The sequence below is a fragment of the Capra hircus genome, chromosome 5 (genome assembly GCF_001704415.2).
Source record: "Capra hircus breed San Clemente chromosome 5, ASM170441v1, whole genome shotgun sequence".
Classification (NCBI taxonomy): domain Eukaryota; kingdom Metazoa; phylum Chordata; class Mammalia; order Artiodactyla; family Bovidae; genus Capra; species Capra hircus.
In genome coordinates, this window is record NC_030812.1 from 29,116,926 (window position 1) to 29,143,134 (window position 26,209).

At 37.3% G+C, this 26,209-nt stretch overlaps 1 protein-coding gene across 6 annotated transcripts in view; it reads right to left on the bottom strand.

Moving 5' to 3' along the window:
• Positions 1-26,209, bottom strand: part of LARP4 (La ribonucleoprotein domain family member 4) — a 67,579-nt gene that overhangs the window by 30,532 nt on the left and 10,838 nt on the right. For 4 of the 6 annotated variants that reach the window (XM_018047798.1, XM_018047797.1, XM_018047795.1 and 1 more), the window contains exons 2-6: positions 15,473-15,620; positions 14,322-14,474; positions 10,209-10,284; positions 4,579-4,715; positions 3,003-3,106 (exon numbers count right to left, since the gene is read on the bottom strand). In XM_018047798.1, the coding sequence (XP_017903287.1) occupies positions 3,003-3,106; positions 4,579-4,715; positions 10,209-10,284; positions 14,322-14,474; positions 15,473-15,620 (618 nt within the window). Of the gene's footprint in view, positions 1-3,002; positions 3,107-4,578; positions 4,716-10,208; positions 10,285-14,321; positions 14,475-15,472; positions 15,621-25,852; positions 25,902-26,209 lie in introns of all 6 variants that reach the window. The other 2 variants (XM_018047799.1, XM_018047796.1) reach the window with 2 other exon arrangements.

Below are 26,209 nucleotides of genomic sequence, written 5' to 3' on the forward strand. Positions count from 1 at the left end.
TGAAGTTTGAGCCTTAGGAAGCATCACTATGAACAAAGCTAGTGGAGGTGATGGAATTCCAGCTGAACTATTTCAAATCCTAAAAGATGCTGCCAAAGTGCTGCACTCAATATCCCAGCAAATCTGAAAACTCAGTAATGACCACATGATTGCAAAAAGTCACTTTCCATTCCAATCCCAAAGAACAGCAATGCCAAAAAATGTTCAAACCACTGCATAACTGCACTCATTTTACATGCTAGAAAGGTAATGCTCAAAATCCTTCAAGCTAGGCTTCAACAATATGTGAACTGAGAAACTTCCAGATGTAAGAGTTGGATTTAGAAAAGGCAGAGAAACCAGAGATCAAACTGCCAACATTCACTGGATCATAGAAAAAGAAAGAAAAACATCTACTTCTGCTTCAATGACTACACTAAAGCCTTTGACTGTGTGGATCACAATAAACTGCAAAATTCTTAAAGAGGTGGGAATTCCAGACCACCTTACCTGCCTTCTGAGAAACCTGTCTGCAGGACAAGAAGCAACAGTTAGAACTGGACATGGAACAATGGATTGGTTCAAAATTGGAAAAGGCGTACATAAAGGCTACATAATGTCACCCTGACTATTTAACTTATATGCAGAGTACATTACGCGAAACGTCTGACTAGATGAAGCACAAGCTGGAATTAAGATTGCCAGGAGAAATATCAATAACTTCAGATATGCAGATGGCATCGCTCTTGTGGAAGAAAGTGAAGAGGGACTAAAGAGCCTCCTGATGAAGGTGAAAGATGAGAGCGCAAAAGCTGGCTTAAAATTCAACATTCAAAAGATGAAGATCAAAGCATCTGGTTCCATCACTTCATGGCAAATAGATGGGGAAACAATGGAAACAGTGACAGATTTTATTTTCGTGGGTTCCAAAATTACTGTGGATGGTGATTGCAGCCATGAAATTAAAAGGCGTTTGCTCCTTGGAAGAAAAACTGTGACAAACCTAGACAACATATTAAAAAGCAGAGACATTACTTTGCCAACAAAGGTCCATACAATCAAAGCTATTGTTTTCCAGTAGTCATGTATGGACCATAAAGAAAGCTGAGCACCGAAGAATTGATGCTTTTGAACTGTGGTGATGGAGAAGACTCTTGAGAGTCCCTTAGAATGCAAGATCAAACCAGTCAATCCTAAGGGAAATCAGTCCTGAATATTCATTGGCAGGACTGATGCTGAAGCTGGAGCTTCAATACTGAGGCCAGCTGATGCAAAGAGCTGACTCATTGGAAAAGACTCTGATGCTGGGAAAGACTGATAGCAGGAGGAGAAGGGGACGACAGAGGACAAGATGGTTGGATGGCATCACAAACTCAAAGGACATGAACCTGAGCAAGCTCTGGGAGATGGTGAAGGACAGGGAAGCCTGGCATGCTGCTTGCTGTCGACGGGGTAGCGAAGAGTCAGCCACGACTGAGCGACTAAACAACAACAACAAATTATCCCATTTGGGCTTCCCAGGTGGCACTAGTGGTAAAGAATGTGCCTGCCAATGCAGGAGACAGAAGATCCCCTCGAGAAGGGAATGGCTACCCACTCCAGCCTTGTTTCCTGTAGAATCCCATGGACAGAGGAGCCTGGCAGGCTACCATCCATAGAGTGGCAAAGAGTTGGACAGGACCAAAGTGACACAGCACCCATGCATTATTCCATTTAATAGATGAGAAAACTGTGGCAAACACAAAAAGAGATTAAGTAACTTATCCCAGGTCACAGAGCTAGTAAATAAAAACGCTGGAATCCAAATCCAGGCAGTTTCTGGCTCATACACTTGAAATTTTTTCCTAATATTGCAAATATTCTTCCTTTCTGCAATTTTCCATTCAATTTGTTACTTCTGACACATAATTAATAATTTAAAATCCAAGATCTATCCAGTGACAGGTTCTTTTCTAATTTCTCTCACTGCTTCTAAGTTTAGGAAATCATCCTTTTGGAAATTTAATACTGAATGACTCCAGGCAAAAAGATTAACTACTTACGTGTCAAATAGGTGACAAGGGTCTAAAAATTCTTTTTAAAATGGTTAATCAATTACCATATCAGTTACTGATTAACCCTCCTCATCTCTAATTTATCCTTAACATGACAACTCGGTGTGAAGCTTCATGGCTTAAACAACATGGGTTTTGGAAATAGGAAGATTAAGTTTGAATCCAGACTCTGTAACTTAAAACAGTCCATGTGTTATCTAACCATTCCAAGGCTCAGTTACTTTATTTGTAAATCAAAACAAAAAACCTTAGGCTTTAAATAACTATAGTATATGAGAGTTGGTAAAATCTGATTATTAAATAAATGTTATTATACGATGTTGTTACATAAAAGGATCTATTTCTAGACTTTTCCAAATAGAACACTATTGAATGCTTTTAAAATTTTATTTCGATTTTTATTAAATTAATTTCATTTCGCCGAGCTACATGGCTTGCGGGACCTCAGTTCCCTAACCAGAGATTGAACCCAGGTCACGGCAATGAAAGCTCTGAATCCTAACCACGAGGCCACCAGGTAACTCCCCATTTCTGGATTTACTGTCTCATTAAAATATTATTTTACCCTTCTACCTGTACCATACTATCTTTATGATTTGATTGCAGCTTTATTATTTTGCTAACCAGTCCTAAATCATTAATCCTTACTCAAATTTTTCATTCCTAAAGTAATCCTTTCAGTTTAATCATCAAGCTCCAAAAGAGCCTATTTATATTTTAACTGGCATTCAATTAAATTAATGGAGAATGAGTATCACTGCAATAGTCAAATTTAGCCTTCTAAGAACACAGAATTCTATCATTTTCCTCCTTGTGTGCCATTCTTTCAGTATTTCAGAATTTACAAAGCAAGTCAGTGTTCACCCTATTCACAGTAACTGACATGACAGCAGTGACAAGCCTTGCCTCTTTACCTCCTCCAATTTAAACAGGAAAGAATATTTAGCTCAAACAATGCTAATGATTTACCTCTATTGGTGTTGTTTCAGGAATCTCTCTAAGAATCACAATACAACGCTTATGACTTGGTCTCACTTTCTCACCCTTCTCATCAACTTGCACCATGGGAGAAGCTGAAATTTAAAAAAAAATTTCATTCAAAGGTGAAAAATAGTGATATTATAATTCCATTAAAAAACTATTCATTTCAATTTCCAACTAAATGAATCAGCAGAGGCTAACATCTTTAAAAAATTAAGTGGCAGATTCAAAGATTACAGTTACGATAAAATACCTTGAGATTGATATGCAAAGAACACCGTCCAAAGTTAATCACTGAATAAATATTCAGAGTACTTGCTCTGTCACTTGGAGTTGAAAAGAAGCCTTCATAGAGTATTTGGTAATGATTTCTCATAAGGTATTTCCCTATATACAATTACTGAATTCAAGTAAAGTCAAAGTACCTACACTAGCCAAACACTACTCTGGGAAGTGTAACAAGCTTTGACATGTGAAGAAATTCTTCTTCAAGTCTGAGAAGCACTTAAACCAAGAATTATATAGAAATCATTACAAACTCTCTGTGATTTTAACATATTTACTCTTAATTACTACTACAGAGACCCAGAAGCCATCTTTTAGATGCTGCTTTTGAGTAATACTGAATAAAGGTAGTACCACAAGCCAAAACTTTTATTTCTAATACCTTCAAAGGATAATATTCCACATCTCCCTGCACAAGCAAGTAGAGAGAATAAAAGCAGTTGTTAAGGAAGGCTTGTTTATAAATCCTAGGTTTCAGCCCTTGGAGGTAGGAGATTCTGTCTCTTGGCCAATTCTTTAAATGTTGACAAGACTGGGTCATTTTAAGAAATTATCTTTCCAAGTGATCAGAGATTTAATAAATACTTTATCCTCTGAGAATGGAAATCCCTACTCCTATGTAAAACTATTACTGGACTTTCTGTGTTTAACTTTTAATCATCTCAAACAAATTTCATATAAAAGTGAAGATCTGTCTTTACTCAAGTAGTTAACAAAACCCATAAAAGAGAGGTTACCAAGAAATGCTGATATAAGACATAATTACCACCAAAAATTCTTAAACCTCAATCTAAAAATATAAACTCTTTACCAAACTTTAGAGCAGCATTTGTTAAACTGGAGGTCACAACTCTCTAACAGGTTGTGAAAACAAATTCAGAATAAAAGAAAGGAACTCATTTCAAGCATTCAGTACTAAATAACATACTTAACATTTCAGTTCTGTATATGTAGTGTGTCTATCAGGTTTGCCATGAAGTTTACTTCTTACTGTTTTCAAGAAACACATTGCTTTAGAGGGTGGGATAACAATACATAAAGCATTTTAACAGCCAAAAAACCTGAGGTTTAATTGCTTATACTTGAGTAAATGGGTATCAAGATGAACAACCAAGGTACAGAATTGATATAGATATGTATCAGTCAATAAAAACAGAAAAATTATTAGCACAGAATAACAAAAAACATGGAGTTAAAAACAATTTTCTATACAATCAGAAATCAAAAGAATATTTAATTTTTTATTTTAAAAGTAAAGTAAAAGGTATGATTTACATACATCTCAAAACTTCAAGAATTAAGTCAGGGTCTGTGGTCAGTTTTTTAATTTCTTCCATGTTAGCAACTGTCCAAATTGGGATGAACTGATCACTGTCCATTTGAGATATCAGGTAAAGATCCTTTGACAAATTTTCTCTGAAAGGAATAAGAGAAGTACAGTCCTATAACAAGGTAAACTTTGAAAATACATAATATGCAACAGATACATTTTAACAACTTCTGGCAAGTTTCTGGATCCCTAAATACACTGGGTCCAACAGTTTTGAACAAGGGAGTTTATCAAATTATACTGATATGCAAAAAGGCTTAAAGTATATCACAAAATATTACATACAGTTTTGTTCCATCATACTTTATCACTGATGTTAGAACATGTATATGGAGAATACAGTGTAAGCCATGAGTTGGATCATGAGGGACTTTAAATATTTTAATGTTTTTCATTTTCAATAGGTACATTTGACTTTTAAATTTAAATAATAAAGCTAAAATAACAAATTTAAATCATTTTAAATTAAGACAAAAGATTTTGTCTCATACATTTTTTAAAAAGGAAAACACATTCTTACACATAAAATCCTGTTTAACAACAAACTGAAGGAGAATCAAATTGTCTTATAATTTACATTAAATCTTTCAAACAGTATGGTTATAGATAGCTAGAAATCTTTGCTTAAAAATCGTCTCAATGACCACCCTATTTAAAACTAAAACCACACAAGCACTCCTGTTTCAACTCCTCCCTTGCTTACTCAGCTCTACTTTTATCCATTCCGCATTGCAGGTGAATTCTTTACCATCAGGGCCACCAGGGAAGCCCAAGAATACTGCAGTGGGTAGCCTATCCCTTCTCCAGGGGATCTTCCTGACCCAGGAATCGAACTAGGGTCTCCTGCATTGCAGGCAGATTCTTTACCAGCTGAGCCAGTAAGGAAGCCCACTCTTTGCAACTGTTTGGACTGCAGCCCACCAGGCTCCTCAGTCCAAGGGGATTCTCCAGGCAAGAACCCTAGAGTGGGTTGGCAAGCCTTCCTCCAGGGGATCTTCCCAACCCAGGAATCGGTCTCTTAAGTCTCCCACATTGGCATTCGGGTTCTTTCACCACTAGTGACACCTGGGAAGACTCAGTGCCTGGCAGAGTAGGGTCAAGGCCTTTACATTCAAATTATACTAAAATTGGACTTCCCTGGTGGTACAGTGGATAAGAACCTGCTTGCTAATGCAGGGGACATGGGTTCGATCCCTGGTCTGCAAAGATCCCACATGCTGTGGAGCAACTAAGCCCGTGCAACCACAACTACTGAGTCCGAGTGCTGTCACTACTAAGCCTGTGCTCCAGAGCCTGTGCTTCACAACAAGAGAAGGCACCACAATGGGAAAGCCACTCAGTGTGACAAAGAACAGCCCCCACCTGCCGCAACTAAAGAAAGTCCATGTGCAACAACAAAGACACACACAAACCAAAATAATCAAATAGACATTAAAATTTTAATTAATATTAAATAATTTTATTATTTAATAAATTAATATATTAAAAATTATACTAAAATAGAGTATTAATCACTTTAAGGTTACAACTGTCAACAAATAGTGGTTATTTGTCTTGGGGGGAAAAGAATACAGAGGATAACAGTGACAAATTCACTTCAGCACAAAAGAAAGGACATTAGAACATACTGTCTTATTCCTTAAGAATCTGAAAACAAGACTACTGTAAACATGAGTACAACTAAAAGATTGTATTCTAAATCGACTGAGACTTTCAGCAGGTCTATTCTTATAAAACAGAATGGCATACCCTTAAAGAAACCGTACCTTGTCAGAAGTTAAGTCAAATTAATAGATATATAACACCTAGGATTACGACTAATACCTAATATCATTCAGTCGCTCAGTTGTGTCTGACTCTGTGACTCCATGAACTGCAGCACTCCAGTCCTCCCTGTCCTTCACTATCTCCAGGAATTTCCTCAAACTCATGTCCTCTGAATCAGTGATGCCATCCAACCATCTTATCCTCTGTCATCCCCTTCTCCTCTTGCCCTCAATCTTTCCCAGCATCAGCGTCTTTTCCAATGAATTCGGCTGTTCCGATCAGTTGGCCAAAGTATTGGAGCTTCAGCACCAGTCCTTCCAATGAATGTTCAGTGTTGATTTCCTTTAGGATAGACTGGTTTGATCTCCTTGCTGTCCAAGGGATTCTCAAGAGTCTTCTTCAGCACCAGTTCAAAAGCATCAATTCTTCACTGCTCAGCCTTCTTTATGGTCCAACTCTCACATACGTACATGACTCAGGAAAAACTACAGCCTTTTCAGACCACTGTGGGCAAAATGATGTCTCTTGCTTTTAAATACACCATCTGGATTTGTCACAGCTTTTCTTCCAAGGAGCAAGCGTCTTCTAATTTCATGAATGCGGTCACCATCTGCATTGATTTTGGAACCCAAGAAAATGAAATCTGACACTGTTTCCACTTTTCCCCCATCTATTTGCCATGAAGAGATAGGACCTAATACCTAATATGTTCATGACTAAATCTAGTATGTCTCAGTGGCAAGTTTGCTGAGCTACAAATCTCAAATGCCCAGCCAGTTTGAACTGTTTTGTAGTTCTGAATAGAATGTGGCAGATCATGATAAGCTACAGCTCATGTTGCAACAACTAAAAAAGCTTGGGTGGATTACCAAAAAGTCATGCTTTTGGTGATAAAGGAGAGCTGTGGAAGCTACAAAGACAAAATGAAATTCCAGGAAGATGATGTTTCTTTTCCGAGGATATGTCCAGATCCTGGACCAGAAGGAAACTAGCAGAGCTTTATCTCAGGCATTTGCACAGCTAATTTTCCTCCATATGACATTTATTGAGTTCTAAGGAGGAAGATGCGAGGCTGGGAGCCAGGCTGAAGAAGCAGAGTAGAATCTTTGTGGTCCTGTGGCAGTCCCAGTGGAAGAGGGAACCTAGCATCAAACCTAAGATAGGTCTTCTTGATAAGACATCTGCCAGATTTTGAAGCTATACAGAGTAAGAGGCTAAAGAGCTCGTCTCAAACCTCTGAACAATGGAACCAAATCTCCCTTGGTGTTTCAGGACTGAGCTGACAGAAAACTGCGTTTCCAAATCAAAAGCCTAAGAGGGTCATGACAAAAGAACAGAGATAAATCAGAGGTAGAACAAGTGTATTTAAAATGGCTGCTCAGCCCTGACTCAGCTCAATTCCTGACTAGATTAAAGAAATCAATCTGCTACTGCCAACCAGAAGAAAGCTCAAACCTTGTCTAGAGAGAAAAATTATGGCACTTGCAGCTTCTAATTTCTTTTTATATGGTGTGGCCAGCATATGTAGTGTCCAAATTATAATCAAAATGGGTAAGACATGCAAAAAGGGCAGAAGTTGTGAATAGAGAATTAAGAGGGAAAAAAACTCAAGAAATATAGGCAAAATGATCCAGTTAGTAGGCAAAGATTTTAAAATAACTACAGTAAGTATGTTACACAATATGAATTGCATCACAGGAGCAAATGACTAGAGAAAAGCCACAGGTCTTTTATAGAACTAGGGCCTATACTAAACTACCAAGGCAAAGAATAAAATGGAGAAGAAAAGGGAGATATTCAAGATGAATCAATTAAACCCAAGTTAATATGTATTCTATATAAAGAAATAAACAAGTCTAACAAAATCCAGGTTGCTAGCTTAAAAAACTGGTTTACTAGTCCTCCTCTGAAAACAGAAGACATTACATTCCAAGAATATCCAACTTCTATCTCTTCTGGAAGGGAAAGTTCTACAAATTGAAATTTTATACATCTAAGCTATAAATATACCTACATAATTCTGAATTATCTGTAAATAAGACATCTTAAAATGTTTGCCTTTCCCAAGAAATAATCGGCAATATAAATTCTATACCCCTATAAATAAAAAGTGAAAAATTCTATACCCATCTTATCAATCGTATTAAGTCATTAAAAAAAGAACTCCATGATCAAATGTTGTAAGAGCAAACTACTACAACTATAATTAAGAGATAACTTAAGAACCCTAAAAATGAATATGATTATAGGAAAAATATCCAACTGCTAAGTCACTTCAGTCGTGTCCAACTCTGTGTGATCCCACAGACAGCAGCCCACCAAGCTCTCCCATCCCTAGGATTCTCCAGGCAGGAACACTGGAGTGGGTTGCCATTTCCTTCTCCAAAGGAACAGATCCTTTACATATACAGTTGGAGACTACATCTTTAAATCTAGTTAAGAAATACACTGAAGAATGATACCAAAATACATTACCAAAGGAAATTTAAAAAACCACTTTTCCATTCTATTAGGTTGGTGCAAAAGTAATTGTGGTTTTACACTGATGAACTCTGCCATTTGATATTGGAATACATTCTTAAATGTGGTTATGTTATACATCATTTTAATGCACATTTCTTGCTTTATATTTTCTTGCTAATGACTTATTATTTGCCGTGTATTTTATACTTTTTTTAGACTATGGAAACGACGTTAGACAGAATGCAAACTCAACAGATTTTCTTGGGTTCAAAATGGGTTGTAAAGCAGTGGAGACAACTCGCAACATCAACAACACATTTGGCCTAGGAATTGCCAATGAACGTACAGTGCAATGGTGGTTCACAAAGTTTTGCAATGAAGAGAGCCTTGAAGACAAGGAAGGCAATGGCCAGCCATCTGAAGTTGACAATAACCAACTGACAGCAATCATCGAAGCTGATCCTCTTACAACTACACAAGAAGTTGCCAAAGAACTCAACATTGACCATTCTACAGCCGTTCAGCACTTGAAGCAAATTGGAAAGGTGAAAAACCTCAGTAAGTGGGTGCCTCATGAGCTGACCAAAAATCAAAATAACTGTCATTTCGAAGGGTCATCTTCTCTTACTGTAGGCAACAATGAATCATTTCTCGATCAGATTGTGACATGTGATGAAAAGTAGATTTTATATGACAACTGGCGACCACCAGTTCAGTGGCTGGACCGAGAAGCAGCACCAAAAAAAAGTCATGATCACTGTTTCATTATCTGCTGCCAGTCTGATCCACTACAGCTTTCTGAACCCCAGTGAAACCATTACATCTGAGAAATATGCTCACTAAATCTACGAGATGAAGCAAAACTGCAGAACTCCTGCAGCCGGCACTAGTCGACAGAAAGGGCCCAATTCTTTTCCACAACACCTGACTGTACATTGCACAACCAACCCTTAAAAAGTTGAATGAAATGGGCTACAAAGTTTTGCCTCATCCACCATATTCACCTGATTCTTGCCAACTCACTACCACTTCTTAAGCATCTAGAAAACTTTTTGCAGCGAAAATGCTTCTACAACCAGCAGGAAGGAGAAAATGCTTTCTCAAATCCCGAGGCACAAATTTTTACACTACAAGACTAAATAAACTTAATTCTCTTTGGCAAAAATGTATTGATTGTAATGGTTCCTATTTTGATTAATAAACATGTGTTTGAGTCTTGCTATAATGATTTAAAATTCATGATCTGAAACCAATTAAGTTTGTACCAGTCTAATATTTCATCGTTATTTTACATATATTAATCAAACAATTCAAAAGAAGAGAATGTCAATCAAAAAATGATAATGTACCGTGAGAAACAGAATTCTAATTGTTTCTTTAAACACTCTTTTAGTTCTTCTGTAGAAATTGCTGAGTTGCTTTCTCCTGATGGTAGAAAACAAGAGAGAAAAAGTTAACTCCTAATTACCACAGGTAGTAAACTACATATTGCTGTTTTAAGAATAAGCCACAAAGTATACACCAGAAAACTGTTTTTTCACTCTTTTTTAGAATTCAGATACACATGGTCTAATAAATTCTTTCAACTTTTCTATTCTTGTTTGTTTAGACAGATTTCATTTCAGTTTTAAAATTATATATTTTATCAAGCAATTAACAAATCATCAGTAACACTAAAAGCACCTGAATACCACTTTGTAAAACACACTCATCAATACTTAAAAAATGTGATAACTACTTATTCCTTTAATGAAAACTCAAAGAACTAAAGTAACAGTAATCTAAATTTGGAGACAGGAACTACACAAAGTGGGATATATATATATATGGCTCCACATTTATATTACTGGTAGTAAACCTGATGTGAGTCACACTCCTTAAATTTCTCTCTCTCAATAGACTTGTGGTACCCAAGGTGTATGTGTGGGGGGAAGGGAGATGGATTGGGAGTTTGGGGTTAGTAGATGCAAACTATTATATAAAGAATGGATAAACAAGGTCCTACTATACAGCACAGGGAATTATATTTAACATTCTCTGATAAAACATAATGGAAAAGAATATAAAAAAGAACATATATTTATATACATATTTTGCTGTACAGCAGAAATTAGTAACACTATAAATCAACTATACTTTAAGAAAAAAAAAAACCTACTTCTAACTTTTTATATTCTTTTCATTGCTTAATTTTAGAGTACTGTATCTTCCTAGGAATATTTAAAGCATTCAAATGTCCAAAGGTACTCTCTAACAGCCCTCTATGCTTTCTATTATTTAAACCCAGAACATGATTTTTCAGGACTAAAGCCTGGAAAACCATCAGTTCTTATTAGATTCTTACACAAAACACCACCTGCTAAAATCATATGATATGTCCTCTTTTTTAAAAGCACTAATGATTAAGTAGGCTGATTTCCTTTAAATACACAGATAATAGGATATATGTAAACATACATTTTGTGCATGATTTTACCACTACTTTGTCTTATATGCAAGACTTAAAGTGTTATTAGATATTAATTTCATTAAAAATAAAAAGCATTCTATTTCCATGTAGTATATGCAACTCTTCTAACACAAAATTCATCCACCAAAATGCTTAAGCTTTCAATATCATTATAGCAAACCTTTAAAAATTCAACTGGTTGCCACTTCATTTAAACCAACTCTATGTTCAAAATGTAGCCAGTGGTTAAGTATTTTACCACATGAGGGAGTAAAACCTAATCAATCTTTCATTATTATATAGAAATACCATCCCATTTTACTTGAGGAATCAACTTTCAAGCGGGCTGACCTGAGAAATCTAATCCAGGTATTTATAACAAACTGAGGACAAAGGTTTACAGACCTTGACTAATGTTCAGTTCCGTTCAGTTGTTCAGTCATGTCCAACCCTTTGCAACTCCACGGACTGCAGCACACCAGCCTTCCCTGTCCATCACCAACTCCTGGAGCCTCCTTAACCTCATGTTCACTGAGTCGGTGATGCCATCCAACCATCTGATCCTCTGTCGTCCCATTCTCCTCCTGCTCTCAACCTTTCCCAGCATCAGGGTCTTTTCAAATGAGTCAGTTCTTCATATCAGGTGGCCAAAGTATTGGAGTTTCAGCTCAGCATCAGTCCTTCCAATGAATATTCAGGACTGATTTCCTTTAGGATGAACCTGTTGGATCACCTTGCTGTCCGAGGGACTCTCAAGAGTTTTCTCCAACATCACAGTTCAAAAGCATCAATTCTTCTGTGCTCAGCTTTGTTTATAGTTCCAACTCTCACATACATACATGACTACTGGAAAAACCATGGCTTTGACTAGACGGACCTTTGCTGGCAAAGTAATGTCTCTACTTTTTAATATGCTGTGACTACTGGAAAAATCATGGCTTTGACTAGACGGACCTTTGCTGGCAAAGTAATGTCTCTACTTTTTAATATGCTGTGATACTGGAAAAATCATGGCTTTGACTAGACGGACCTTTGTTGGCAAAGTAATGTCTCTACTTTTTAAAATGCTGTCTAGGTTGGTCATAACTTTTCTTCCAAGGAGCAAATGTCTTTTAATTTCATGGCTGCAGTCACCATCTGCAGTGATTTTGGAGCCCCCCAAAATAAAGTCTGACACTGTTTCCAGTTTCCCCATCTATTTGCCATGAAGTGATAGAACCAGATGCCATGATCTTAGTTTTCTGGATGTTGAGCTTTAAGCCAACTTTTTCACTCTCCTCTTTCACTTTCATCAAGAGGCTTTTTAGTTCCTCTTTGCTTTCTGCCATAAGGATGGTGTCATCTGCATATCTGAGGTTATGGATATTTCTCCTGGCAATCTTGATTCCAGCTTGTGCTTCATCCAATCCAGCATTTCTCATTATGTACTCTGCTTATTAACATAAAAGTTAAATAAGCAGGGTGAAAATATACAGCCTTAACATACTCCTTTCCCTATGTGGAACCAGTCTGTTGCTCCATGTCCAGTTCTAACTGTTGCTTCTTGACCTGCATACAGATTTCTCAGGAGGCAGGTCAGGTGGTCTGGTATTCTCATCTCCTAAAGAATTTTCCAGTTTGTTGTGATCCATACAGTGTTTTGGCATAGTCAATAAAGCAGAAGTAGATGTTTTTCTGGAACTCTCTTGCTTTTTTGATGATCCAACAGATGTTGGCAATTTGATCTCTGGTTCCTCTGCCTTTTCTAAATCCAGCTTGAACATCTGGAATTTCATGTACTGTTGAAGCCTGGCTTGGAGAATTTTTGAGCATTACTTTGCTAGAGTGTGAGATGAGTGCAATTGCAGGATAGTTGGAGCATTCTTCAGCATTTCCTTTCTTTGGGATTGGAATGAAAACTGACCTTTTCCAGTCCTGTGACCACTGCTGAGTTTTCCAAATTTGCTGACTAATGTTAGCAAATCAGTAAAGGAAATCAGTCCTGAATATTCATTGGAAGGACTGATGCTGAAGTTGAAGTTCTAATACTTTGTCCACCTGATGCAAAGAACTGACTCATTTGAAAAGACCCTGATGCTGGGAAAGATTGAAGGCAGGAGGAGAAGGGGACAACAGAGGATCAGATGGTTGGATGGCATACTGACTCAAAGGACATGAGTTTGAGCAGGCTCCAGGAGTTAGTGATAGACAGAGAAGCCTGGAGTGCTACAGTACATGAGGTCGCAAAGAGTCAGACATGACTGAACAACTGAACTAAACTAAGTCAGCAACTAAACTAAACTCAGCTAAACTCAACTAAACCAAGTCAGCAACTAAGCAGTGATAGAAATGCCTACTCCCTATTTCACTTATTTTCCAAAGAGACTGTTTGGAAATTAGAAAAACAAAGTTAGGTAATCAGGGTCTATGGTCTATTTTTAGTTTCCTTTAAATTTCATCCATTTTAAATCCAAGCAACTACTAACCTATGCCAACAAATGAATGTGGAGTGGGAAAAAAACGATTATCTCACTAGCTGAACTACAACAGAACTATGATTTAACACAACCCTTTTCTCAAAATTAATCCCATACACATACACAAACAACACACATATATAATCTCAAAATTAATCCCATTTAAAATGCATTTCTCCTTGACAAAAGTGATGGGAAAATTGACAGAGCTTGCATTGACAAGTTCTGTCAAGTCCCACTAATAGACCATGAAACTTGGACTCTCTGAAAGATTATAATCTAGGTCTCTTTTAACTATGTTGACTGTTTTTTTCCTTTCATCGTTAACTTCACACTTTCTTTCAATAAGATCTTTAAAATAAATATATTTTTAAATTATAATATTCATGTTTGACCATTTGTAAAAATTGCCTAATATCCCATTAATATAAACTTCTTTTGAAATAATAAAATAGACTGATCAATGCTACTATTTACTAGAACAATGACAAAGAGACTGGAAGGGGGGAAAGACTAGCACACTGCATTCTCATTTTACCAATAAAATCAACGTTTACCAGAAACATCATATATTTGATAATTCAGATCTTCTGGCCCCAAAATCATTCCATCAGTTGATTCTTCAATGCCTGTAATATTTCTTGTGGTTTCACAAGATGAATACATTACTTCATATTCCTTACACATATCATCTGCAAGTTCTCTATTACCTGTATTAAAAAAAACATACTGAAAGTAAATAGTAATTCTTTAAAATCCTATCTTTAGGTACTCCTGGCACTTGTCTTCTATAACAAGATTTCAAAGAATTCTATCAAATGGGAAAACGTCCATATGGCTTTAAGTAAGAACTGTCTTCGACAGGACATAAGCTTGACCATTACAAATAAGCTAAAATGATTAACAACTGGGGCTTCCCTGGTGGTCCAGTGGTTAATACTCTGTACTCCCAATGCAGGGGGCCCAGGTTCAATCCCTGGTCAGTGAACTAAATCCCACATGCTGAAACTAAAGATCCCATATGTGGCAACTAAGACCCAGTGCAGCCAAATAAAGTTTAAAAAAAAAAAAAAAGGGATTAAAAATATCGTAAGGACTTCCCTGGTGGTCCAGTGGTTAAGAACCTGCCTGCCAATGCAGGGGACATGGGTTCGATCCCTGGTCCAAAAAGATCCCACACGGGATCCCACATCCCACTTGCCTTAACTACTGAAACCTGCACACTCTAGAGCCCACATACGGCCAAATAAATAAATAAATTTTAAAAAACAGCCCAAACTTACACAGTACTATCTATGTATATGACAGCTTCACATACATTTTTTACTTAATTCTCAGAAAATCCAATGCCAAACTATTATTGCCAATGTTTTACAGATGAAGGCAACAGGCATGGAAAGGTTAAATCATCTGCCCAAGATCAGATAGTGAGTAAACAGCCCTGTCAATGATGGTAGATCAAAACTAATTTAAAAATACGATATTATACATGGGTTAAAAACTGAACCCAAAGATACAGCTGCTCTCTGAAATTAGTGACAATCTATTCATACTGGATATAAATGAGAATGGTATACAAACTACATGTTAAACATTTATAAATATATCTTATTAAATAATCAAAGGAGGTACCCCGAAGTTCTATAAACTGGTTGGTCAAATGTTTAGCCAAACTGTGATGCATTCTGATGAAATATTTAGGACTTACCCTCAGGAAGAGATCCTGATGTAGCTGCTGTTTCATGCCAAGAGCTTTCAGTTCCATGAGCTACTGGCGTAGCATCAGTATTTCCCGGAGGTATTTCTTGCCATACTTTGGCATTAGGATTTAAACCAGTTCCTTTAGATGTCACCTGCTAAATAATCATAGGATTCATTTGTAAATTTTAAAAGTTAGTGCATTAAAATTACAAATTTAGATTAAATAAACAATATTTTAAAGTTTTTGGCTCAACTTGAACTATAAACCTTTTAAGGAGATGAACTTGAAATGTTTATATATAAAATTTAGCTACCTGTACAATAAAAACATCTCCATAAAATACTATTAATACAGATATACTGCTTTACCCCAACCTACTTGTAAATATTATAGTTAAAACTATGCACATTATCTTGGCCATTTGCGTTACCAAGAGCAATTTTTCAGAGTAAATTTTTATTGCCATCTAACTTGTGACAGAGACCTTCAAGTGTGAATGATTCTATAAGTGGAAACTTTTTTCCAAGTCACACTATTCCATCTGTCCCTTAAGTATATTCTTAATGTCTAAAACAATTATTTAACATGTTACCATCTAAAGTGATCATTTGCATACATCACCTAATCTCTCTCTCTCACACACACACACACAAAGCAGAAATGGATCATGGAGCGAGGGGTGAGAGAGAAGAGTATTCAAGAGGTGGAAGGAGAGGAAGCAGGATGCACAAATACATTTCTCTCATCGCATTCAACCAAACAACAGGGCTGATCCTTCCCAAGTACACTAATGATCCTCCATAGAATTCACTCCTTTTCCAGAAAGTTACTTTTGTCTTCTCAACTGTAGGCCCCTCTCCTGGATGGCAAGTACCAGAAGGTACAGCAAGGAAGCTTTATGACCTGCAGATACTGGGGATTTGATTTTCACAAAAAAATAATTGGCACACACTGAGCCATTTACAGGACACTGTCATAAACTCTGTCTACTTAGAGTTCTTACAACTGACCTTGACTCATGTGGTTTAGGTAGAGGTGTGAAAACAGCCTTTAAGTATTACCAACACCAAAATATAACCAACCAAAGCAGAACTCTGGATAGAAGAATTGAAGAGCCTCAGAGAGGTTGCTGAGAAGACTCAGCTTCTGACAGGCCTAACTATACTTCCTGTAATTATGTTCCATGAAATTCCCCCGTACCCTTGAATCTAATAAACCGATTTTTCACTTTGAGTGAGTTTCCATACTTTGCAACTAACATGGCTAACATAACTTGAATGTATGAACCAATGAAACATGGTTTAATTATACTCCACAGCTTGCATGTATTTTTGGATTCCTTTCACATATCAACTGAAATTCAATCTGGAAAAAAGGAGAATGCCCAGACACAATGCCTTTTTCCATGTCAAGGTTCATTTGTATCTTGGGAACACGGCTGGGCCTTGAAACGTTGGTGTTAGTGGACATTATTTTACCACTGACACTGTTTAGAACTGTAGATAAACATCTGGCTTTTAGTCAATTTTATTATTGTTTTAAAATTCTCTACAGACAATACACCCCCTTTCTGCATTCACCAGGGCAGTAGCCTCTCACCACTTAGCCTTTGGAGCAGAAGGGATTGAATGTGATTTGGGCATTTTAAGTATAGCTTAATTTCTGACTGATGGCAGAAAAGAACCATGAAGAGTTTGTGACAGCCTAGCCTTCCTGCCATGGGAACATTTAATTTCGTGTTAAGCATTCTGACAGAAGAAAATTTACTTATTAATACATACTTACCCTCCCCTCCTTTCACTCAATTCTGAAAATACCAATTATGTCCCTACCCTCCAAAATGGCAAATAATAAAGACTATGGTTCTCAGAAAAATAAAACTCTTAAGTCTTGATAAATACAATAAAAAAGTTAAAAATTCATTTCATGAATAAAACCTGTACATGAAAAATATACAGTAGAGAAGCCATGTATCCACTAGAAATACCCTTAACTAATAGAACGGCTGCAGCTTTAGTAAAGCAAAATAGGTAACAACTACAGATGACTACATGCAAGAGTTGAGGCTCTAGAATCACATATTCAAAACCCAGCACTAACATTAACGACTGTGTGATTGTAGGGAAAGTTCCTAACTCAATTTTCTCAACCATACATTGAGGTAAGAATTCCTTAGAGACTTCCTTGGTGGTCCAATGGTTAAGAATCCACCATGCAATGTAGGGAACAGGGGTTCGATCCCTGATGGGGGAACTGGGATCCCACATGCCATGGGGCAACTAAGCCTCGGGCCACAACCTGAGAGCCCACAAGCCGCAGCTAGAGTGTGAGCGCTGCCGTGGAAGACCTCGCGTGGCGCAGCTGAGACCCAATGCAGCCGAACAAAGAGGGCTGCCTAAAGACAAAGAAGAGTTCCTTAAGAGCTGAATATTAACAATGAAAAGCAACTGATATGTATAAATACTCCATATTCTTTTTTACGAAGCATGTTGATTTTGAATAAAAGTAATTTGGCTGAATACTTCGCAAACACTAATGCATTAATCAAAATAACTGTGAGGTATGTTCAAAGTTAACTATTTACATAAATGTAAATTACTATGTCATAGAAAATTAGCTTTAAAGAAGCAAATACAAATCACAAGGAGAATGGTTGACTACAGAATAATACAAAACTGCAACAACAACAACAAAATGAAAATAAAGACTAGGAAAATAAAATTCTAAAAAAACCTCAAAAATGCACACAAAGAGGAAAATAAAGGACCATTTTATGCTTATTAGATTAGCAAAGCACTTAAAAATAATTCCTACCTTGGCATAAAATTTCCAAACTCATTATTTTACTGAAGACTATAAAATGGTGCAACTTAGCTTCCCACATCCTATTATTATTTATAAGAGCCAAAAAATGCAAATAACTCAAAGTCAAACAAAGGAGCAAAACAGGAAATTAAAACACACTCACTAGATAAAGTGAGTTACACAACCACTCAAAGTTATAAAGAGGGAATCCCCTGGCAGTCTAGTGGTTAGAACTTGGCACATTTCGTTCAGTGCCAGGGCCGAGGTTCAATCCCTGGTCAGGGAACTAACATCCCCCAAGCCATGTGGTGAAGTCAAAAAAAAACCCCACAGAGCTTCCCTGGTGGTTCAGTGGTAAAGAATCTGCCTGCCAAGGCAGGAGACACAGGTTTGACTCCTGATCTGGGAAGATCCCATGCTGAGGAGCAACTAAGCCCAAGGGCCACGACTACTGAGCCTGTGCTCTCGAGCACGGGAGCTGCAACTACTGAGCCCACAAGCCCTGAAGCCAGTGCTCTGCAACAAGACAAGCACTGCAATGCAAAGCCAGGGCACTGCAGCTAAAGACTAGCTCCCTCTTACACAACTAAAGTCTGCGCAGCAATGAAAACTCAAGAACAGTCAAAAATAAATAAAACAAACAAACAATAAATAAAAAAGAAACACCTCAACAAAGCTGTAAAGATACACTATCACATTTATTAAATCTAAAGGGGGGTATTAATACATCACAAAAACTTGCTATCTATTAAACCATGACACATCAAATATTGTATTGATAAACTGTGAAAAATATCAAAATGGAAAGTGATTTCACACAATGGCATAGAAAAAACATCTCCACCACAGTAACAAAAGCAAACATGTTAAGCAATTCTCTGGGCCAGGTGCTATACTGAACACATCTATGAACTCACTGATTTAAGACAATCTGTAAGTACTGATATTTCCCTCTTACATGTTATCCTATTATATGAGAAATAATATATCCAACTAAAGATACACAGAGATTAAGTATGGAGTCTCTATTAACCTACAATGATTACAAGTCACAGATTATTACAGTTGTAAAAAATCACATAAACATGTGGACATGGACTAGGAGAAAACACGCTCTGCTACAAAACCTAGATCAGGGGTATTTTTCCTCCATAAAGCATTTCATTAATAAATCATTCATGGGACTTCTCTGGTGGTTAAGGCTCTGTGCTCCTAGTGCAGGGGCCTGAGTTCAATCCCTGGCTGGGGAGCTAGACTCTACATGCCACAACTAAAGACCCCACATGCTGCAATGAGGATCGAAGATCCCAAGTGCCTCAACTAAGACCTGGAGCAAATAAAAAATTAAAATTTTTTAAAAAAAATCAAAGCATTCACTAAAATGTTGCCTTGTTGATATCTGACAGCAAACAACAAAATTCTGTAAAGGAATTATTCTTCAATTAAAAAATAATTTTAAAAAAAATGCTGCCTTAAGTCTAAGTCATAAAAATATGAAACTGAAAAAGATTTATTACATCCATTAAGGATTTTTCAAATCAGAGCATAAATGTCAATGGGGAATCCTCTGCTAGTACATTATCATCAAAGATAATTTTGTGCCCTTTGTGCCTGCATATATGAAACATATACTCAATGTTTATTTAAATTTCTATAAATTTTGACCAATTATCTTTGACCATTATTCTTTTTTTGCATTTCAGACGTTTCTTCTGGATCATTTTCCTTCTTCCCCAAGAACATCATTCAGAACTTTTTTTTTTTAGTAAATTCTCCAGTTGTGGTTTCTCAAAAAATACCTTTATTTCTATGTTCTACTTTTGCTGTATACAGAAATCTCTCTAGGCACATAATTCCTCTTCAGCACATTAAAGACTAGGGATCGAACCCAGGGCCCCTGTATTGGGAGCATGGAGTCTCAGCCACTGGCCCATTGCCTTCTATGTGGACTAGTGACAGAATTCAGTCACTAGTCTAGCTGTCATTCCTAACCTCTCTTTCAACTCTGGTGCTTAACCCTTGTCAATGGTGTTTTGCAATCATAAGCCTAAGTGTGTAATTCTTTATTATTCTACTTGGAGTTCACTGAACTCTCTGAAATCTGATGCATCTTTCATCAATTCTGTAAAATGTTCAGTCATTTACCTCTTCAAATTTGCTCTCCACCAACTTCTCTATTACTTCCCTGGAATGCCAAGAAAATATTCTATACCTTCTGACCCTGTATCCCACCTCTCTTTGTATCAATTTTTCTTTCTTAGTTTCCACATCTTTGTCTTCCTGAGAGATTATATTCTGAGCAATTTGAGACCTTGCTTCCAGTTCATCAATTCTCTCTTCAGTCGTTTCTAAGATGCATCCAACTTGTACAGTCAGTCTCTAAGTTCTTTCTACATTTTCATTTCGGAAGTTCCTTTTGGTTCTTTCCTCAAATCTATCCGATCAATGTTTTGTTTTTTGATCATCCTTTCAGTGTGTGTGTGCACTCAGTTGTTCAGCTGTGTCCAATTCTTTGCAATCCCATGGACTGTAGCTATCTCCTGTGTCCATGGAATCTTCCGAACAAGAATGATGGAGTGGGTGGCCATCTTCTCCTCCAATCCTTTCAGTACCTTCCTTCTTCTTCTGGCCATCCCACCACAACCAGATTGAACCGGGCCTGCTGCAGTGAAAGCTCAGAGTCCTAATCACTGGACCACCAGGGAATTTCCAGTAGCTTCCTTCTTTTAAACATTCTAATTATATAGCCTGTATCTGATAATTCCAGTATGTGTAATATCCAAAATCAAAGGGTTTGAGTTTCTGCTGAGATCTGTATTTTTTAATGCTAAACCATGTTCATTAAGATTTATGTGTTTTATGATTTTGTTCCACACACTCGTTTTCCTTGAAACTTTATTTGTGGGAATTTTAAAGGTTGTTTAAAATGTGCTCTTCAGGAGAGGATTTGCTTTCTTTCTGTTGGATGACTACACAGTAAGACTATCAATCTGGTATCTCTTAAATTTTTCTTTAAAATCTATCTATCTGGCTGTGCTGGGTCTTAGTTGTGCCAAGTGGAAGCTAGTCATCTGACCAGGGATCAAACCCAAGGCCCCTGTATTGGGATCATGGAGTCTTAGCCACTGGACCACAGGGGGAGTTCCCATGACTTAAAGTTTTCAATATGGGTTTTTAGAGAACAACAAGTAGTGGGAATTTCAGTCCCACCTTGCATCAAGGAGAATTTGTGGTTAATATAAGACCCCTCTTTCCACCAACCCAGAGCCAAGACTAAAGCTGACCAGTTTTCTTTTTCTCTGATAAAGCTTGTTTTTTTCCCTTAGTGTGCTATGTGCTTCAGTGAAAGATCCTGTGTGGCACAGGTAAGACCCAATACAGCCAAACAAACTGGAAATAGCAATGCACACCAGTATTCTTGCCCAGAGAAGTCCATAGACGAGCCTGGTGGGCTACAGTCCATGGGATTGCAGAGTCAGACACAACTAAGCATGCACGTCAGCATAACACAACCATGCCTGCAGGCTTGGGGTAGACAGGGTCAGATATAATTAAGTTTGAAGTTTCAGGGCTTCCCAGGTGGCGCTAGAGGTAAAGAATCCATTTGCCAATGCAAGAGACTTGAGTTCATTCCCTAGTCCAGGAAGGTCCCACAAGCCAAGGGGCAACTAAACCCATGCCCCACAACTACTGAGCCCATGCTCTAGAGCCTGCAGGCCCCAACTGCCAAAGCCACTGCGATGAGAAGCCCTCGCACCACAGCAAATAACAGGCCCCACTCACCGCAACTAGAAAAAGCCTGTGTACAGCAACCAAGTCTCAGAACAGCCAAAAATAAATCTAAAAAAAAAAAAAAAACCAGAGAGAAGAAGAAAGTACTAATATTGGTACTTTACAGCTAAACTGAAGAGAAATTCCAACAATTAAAAGTCAACTATGGTATAACAGACAAAAATTAACTTTACTCTGCCACCTAGTAATTATGCAGTTACTGATCTCAACTTCTTTGTTTTAAAAAATGTACCAAAACTCCTTACAGTTTTTACAAACCTTGGACACCTAACTTTGTCTTGGTCACTACTTCTCTTTCCCTCATTATTTGTACATACTTCTAATTTGTTACCACTGTAATAGTTTATTGTTTTTTACGGCAAGGCAGTGGACTCAATCAAAAAAGGTAGAAGCTGGGTCACCCTCTACTATTTCAGCTATCAAAATAAACCAGGCTGAGAGTAGACCTGCAACTGTCTATCTGAAGGGAACAGTAGAGACACAGGTGCAAAAAAAGAAATTAATGTTTAGACACTGTATTTACCCTTCTGATGTGATAGGAAATCAGAGTTGATACAATCTTCCTTTTTCTCATATGCCTGTTTAAAACAGAATTGGAGTGCTTCTTGGCTTATGATTTCAGGGCTGACAAAGGCTTTCACAACAAACATCAACACCAATAACAAAATGTCAAACCTAGCAAGGAAGCAAAAGGATCTTTGAAGCAGCACCAAAGATAAATAACCAAAGCAACATCTTGGCTTAGAGATGTTAATTGACAACTGTTTCATATCATAATTAGCTCAGGGAAAAGAACAATCAATTTCCTTACAGTACCACCAGCTAGCCCCAACAGGCCAGGTACACAGATAATTTTTAAAAACCTCTATGGAGGGCTTCCCTTGTGGCTCAGTGGTAAAGAATCCACCTACCAACGCAGGAGACACTGGTTCGATCCCTGATCTGGGAAGATCCCACGTGTCACAGAGCAACTAAGCCTATGTGCCACAACTACTGAGCCTGTGCTCTAGATTTCGAGAGGCACAACGACCGAGCCCATGTGCCGCAGCTCCTGAGGTCTGAGCGCCCTAGTCTGTGCTCTGCAACAAGAGGAGCACCGCAAGGAGAATAAGTGCCCCGCAGCTAGAGAAAAGCCCGCGCAGCAACAAAGGTCCAGCACAGCCATAAACAGATGAGCAAACGAGTAAACAAAAACTATATTCAAAACAATTCCATGAAACCTTCCTGACAGTTAAGGCTGAACACTTCTTCCACGGCAGGCAGTATAGGTTCAATCTCTGGCTCGGGAACTAAGATCCCACATGCCTTGTAGCAGGGCCAAAACAAAGAAACAAGGTCTCTAATTCCCTGGCAGCCCAGTAGCTGGAACTCTGTGCTTCCCCTGCAAGGAGCACAGGTTCAACGCCTAGTCTCACCAGTTGAATGGTGTGGCAAAAAACAAACAAACAAACAAACAACAAAATACACCTCTAGGTAGGAATTTTATTTTTATTTTTCTTTAGGTAGCAATTTTAGAAAGCAAGTCATCTTTACATTTGCCGCTATGCAGAATCCGAACAGTGCATGCTTATTAGTATTCAGAATCCACCCTGGATAAATTAGACAGCAAAGTAAATAAAAGGTAGTGTCCCTGTCACTGGAAAGGCTGAAAAATTAGATGCAAAGGTAATCTCACTCAAAATAATGTTGCTGAAGTGGCTTGATAAGGAAATCACTATCCATGCCACCATCAAGTGGTAAATGCCAAAAGTCAAATCCATTACAACTTTTATTATTACCAATATCAATGTTACTTCTCCACCAGAAACTCAACCTTGCAACTATTAACTCTACTTAAAGCTGACCACCTCTACTGCCACTCCTGACTACAAAATGGAAGTTAAGAATAGAAACCTCATTTCCCTACACTATATATATTTTCAAGTAGAAGACACCTGTAGGTGTGGTGTAACTAGCAGCTCTTAGTAACATGCCTGCATCCATCTAGGTATAAGGGAATCCTGGAATTTGAGTTTTGACTAGTACGTTCACTGGAGAGGCCTAACTCATTATGTAGGCATTTCTGCAAGTATAGAAAGCTATTCAAGAACTGGGAGGCCCCAAATATGACAGAGAGATTAAGACTAATATTTAACATACAAGATATTAATATATTGTCCCATATATACTTATTTATAAATAAACACACAATATTGGAGAACTATGATTTTAAAAACTTACCTTCTACTTACTGATGAGATGTACTAGTTCATTAAGCATTTAATAATCACTCAAAATAATTAACTAGATGCCTTTCAGCAATATACTACCCATAAATCTGATGTCTCCCTTGCTAATGGTGCCAAGAATAACCAAAGTATGAGGCCTATGGCATATAGACAGCAGTACACCTGGGCATATGTATATTTTTCACCAGCCTAGTTTAACAGTACACTCGAAAAGCCATTAATGTATACAAGAAGACATATACAAGAATGTATATTGCAACACTGATCCCATTAGTGAAAGAATGAAAACCACCTAAATGTCCATCTCTAGACAAACGGTTAAATAAAACGCAATATATTTCATAACACAGAATACTATAAGAAAAAAAAAAAAGGCAAGTCTACATACACCAATGTGAAAAGTGCTTCAAGGCATATTATTCCATGAAAAAATTCAACTTGCAAAACAATAAGCATTTTTAAATTTATATTAACAAACACATAAAATCATTGTACAGATAAGCATATTAGTATGTAAAAACAGAAAAGGTCTGGAAGGTTACTATTAACTGAAAACTAGTAAAAGATCTGCCAAACACAGAAGATGTACTAAAACAAGTGGGAATAATCAATCACAATATGTGAATTTTAGGGAATTCCCTGGTGGTCCACTGGTTAGGCCTGTGTGCTTCCACTGCAGGGGCGCAGGTTTGATCCCTGGTTGGGGATCCTGCATGCCACGCAGCACATTAAAAAAAAAAAAATCCGCAACACCTATGTAAAGCAATCTGTCAATACTGATGTCAAAAACTTTTAAAACATATGAGCTACCACAGTAAATGTTAGTCTAAGAGCTTCACACACAAGAATGTTCTTTATAGAATTACTCAACATAAAGAAAACTTGGAAACTGACAATGTCCATCAAAAGAACAAGTTGATGTGCCTTTCTATAACAAATAATCTTTAAAATGACACAATAATGAATCTGACAAGTCCATTTAACAAGAACAAAGACTTACTTTTCCATTTAAATTCTAGATAACCACCTTTGACTCATCTTTTGACTAAGGTTTAACAAAGAACTCCATAAAAATCCTTATCTCTCCCACAGAACTAGAAATAAGCCCATGAGGCTACATGGTTATATAAAACATCTATTAAAGGAGGTAAATTATCTAAGTGCATGCTGAAACTATCTGCCAACATACACATATGTAGCACATAAGCACACACATACTCACAAACCACCACAAAAATATTCAAATTGTCAGTTTGTAAAACTAACAGATCAACACCTCTATTTCTAAGCAATACATGTCATTACTGAATAAGCCAAAAGCAGTCTTCATCACTGACCTATTTTATGCTAGTTCCTATCTAGGGAAAGATACAAATGAAAGGAAAAAGGGAAACATCAATTTCTTGGCAAAACGATACCCTCCGGTCAGAAGAGAGCAGTTTTAAGGTAGGAGAACCAAGAGTTAGGAAAAAATCACCATAAATATGGCAAAACCATCTCTGTGGTCATACACAGATTTGACCACATATGTTTGGTCAAAACATAGATTTGTTTTACTTACCTATTTACTATCAGAAACAGAAATCCCATGCCACTTAACCCTACAAATGCTGAAAAACAGAAATAAAGTAAATAGAATGATTAAACTTATTTGCCTCATGGCAGATCAATCACCTAGGTTTAATTTTTACATCTCCAGTATTAAGAGGACCACAAAACTACAACTACATTTAAAAAAAGAGAGAGAATTCCAGCAGTTTCAAGTCTGTGCTTCCACAGCTAGGTGGATGGGTTCAATCGCTAATCGGGGAACTAAGATCCTACAAGCTGCACAGGTGACCAAAAAAAAAAAAAAAACACACACAAAACAAACACCTGTCATTTCATCCAGCATGAAACTTCAAAGTCCTATTAGAAT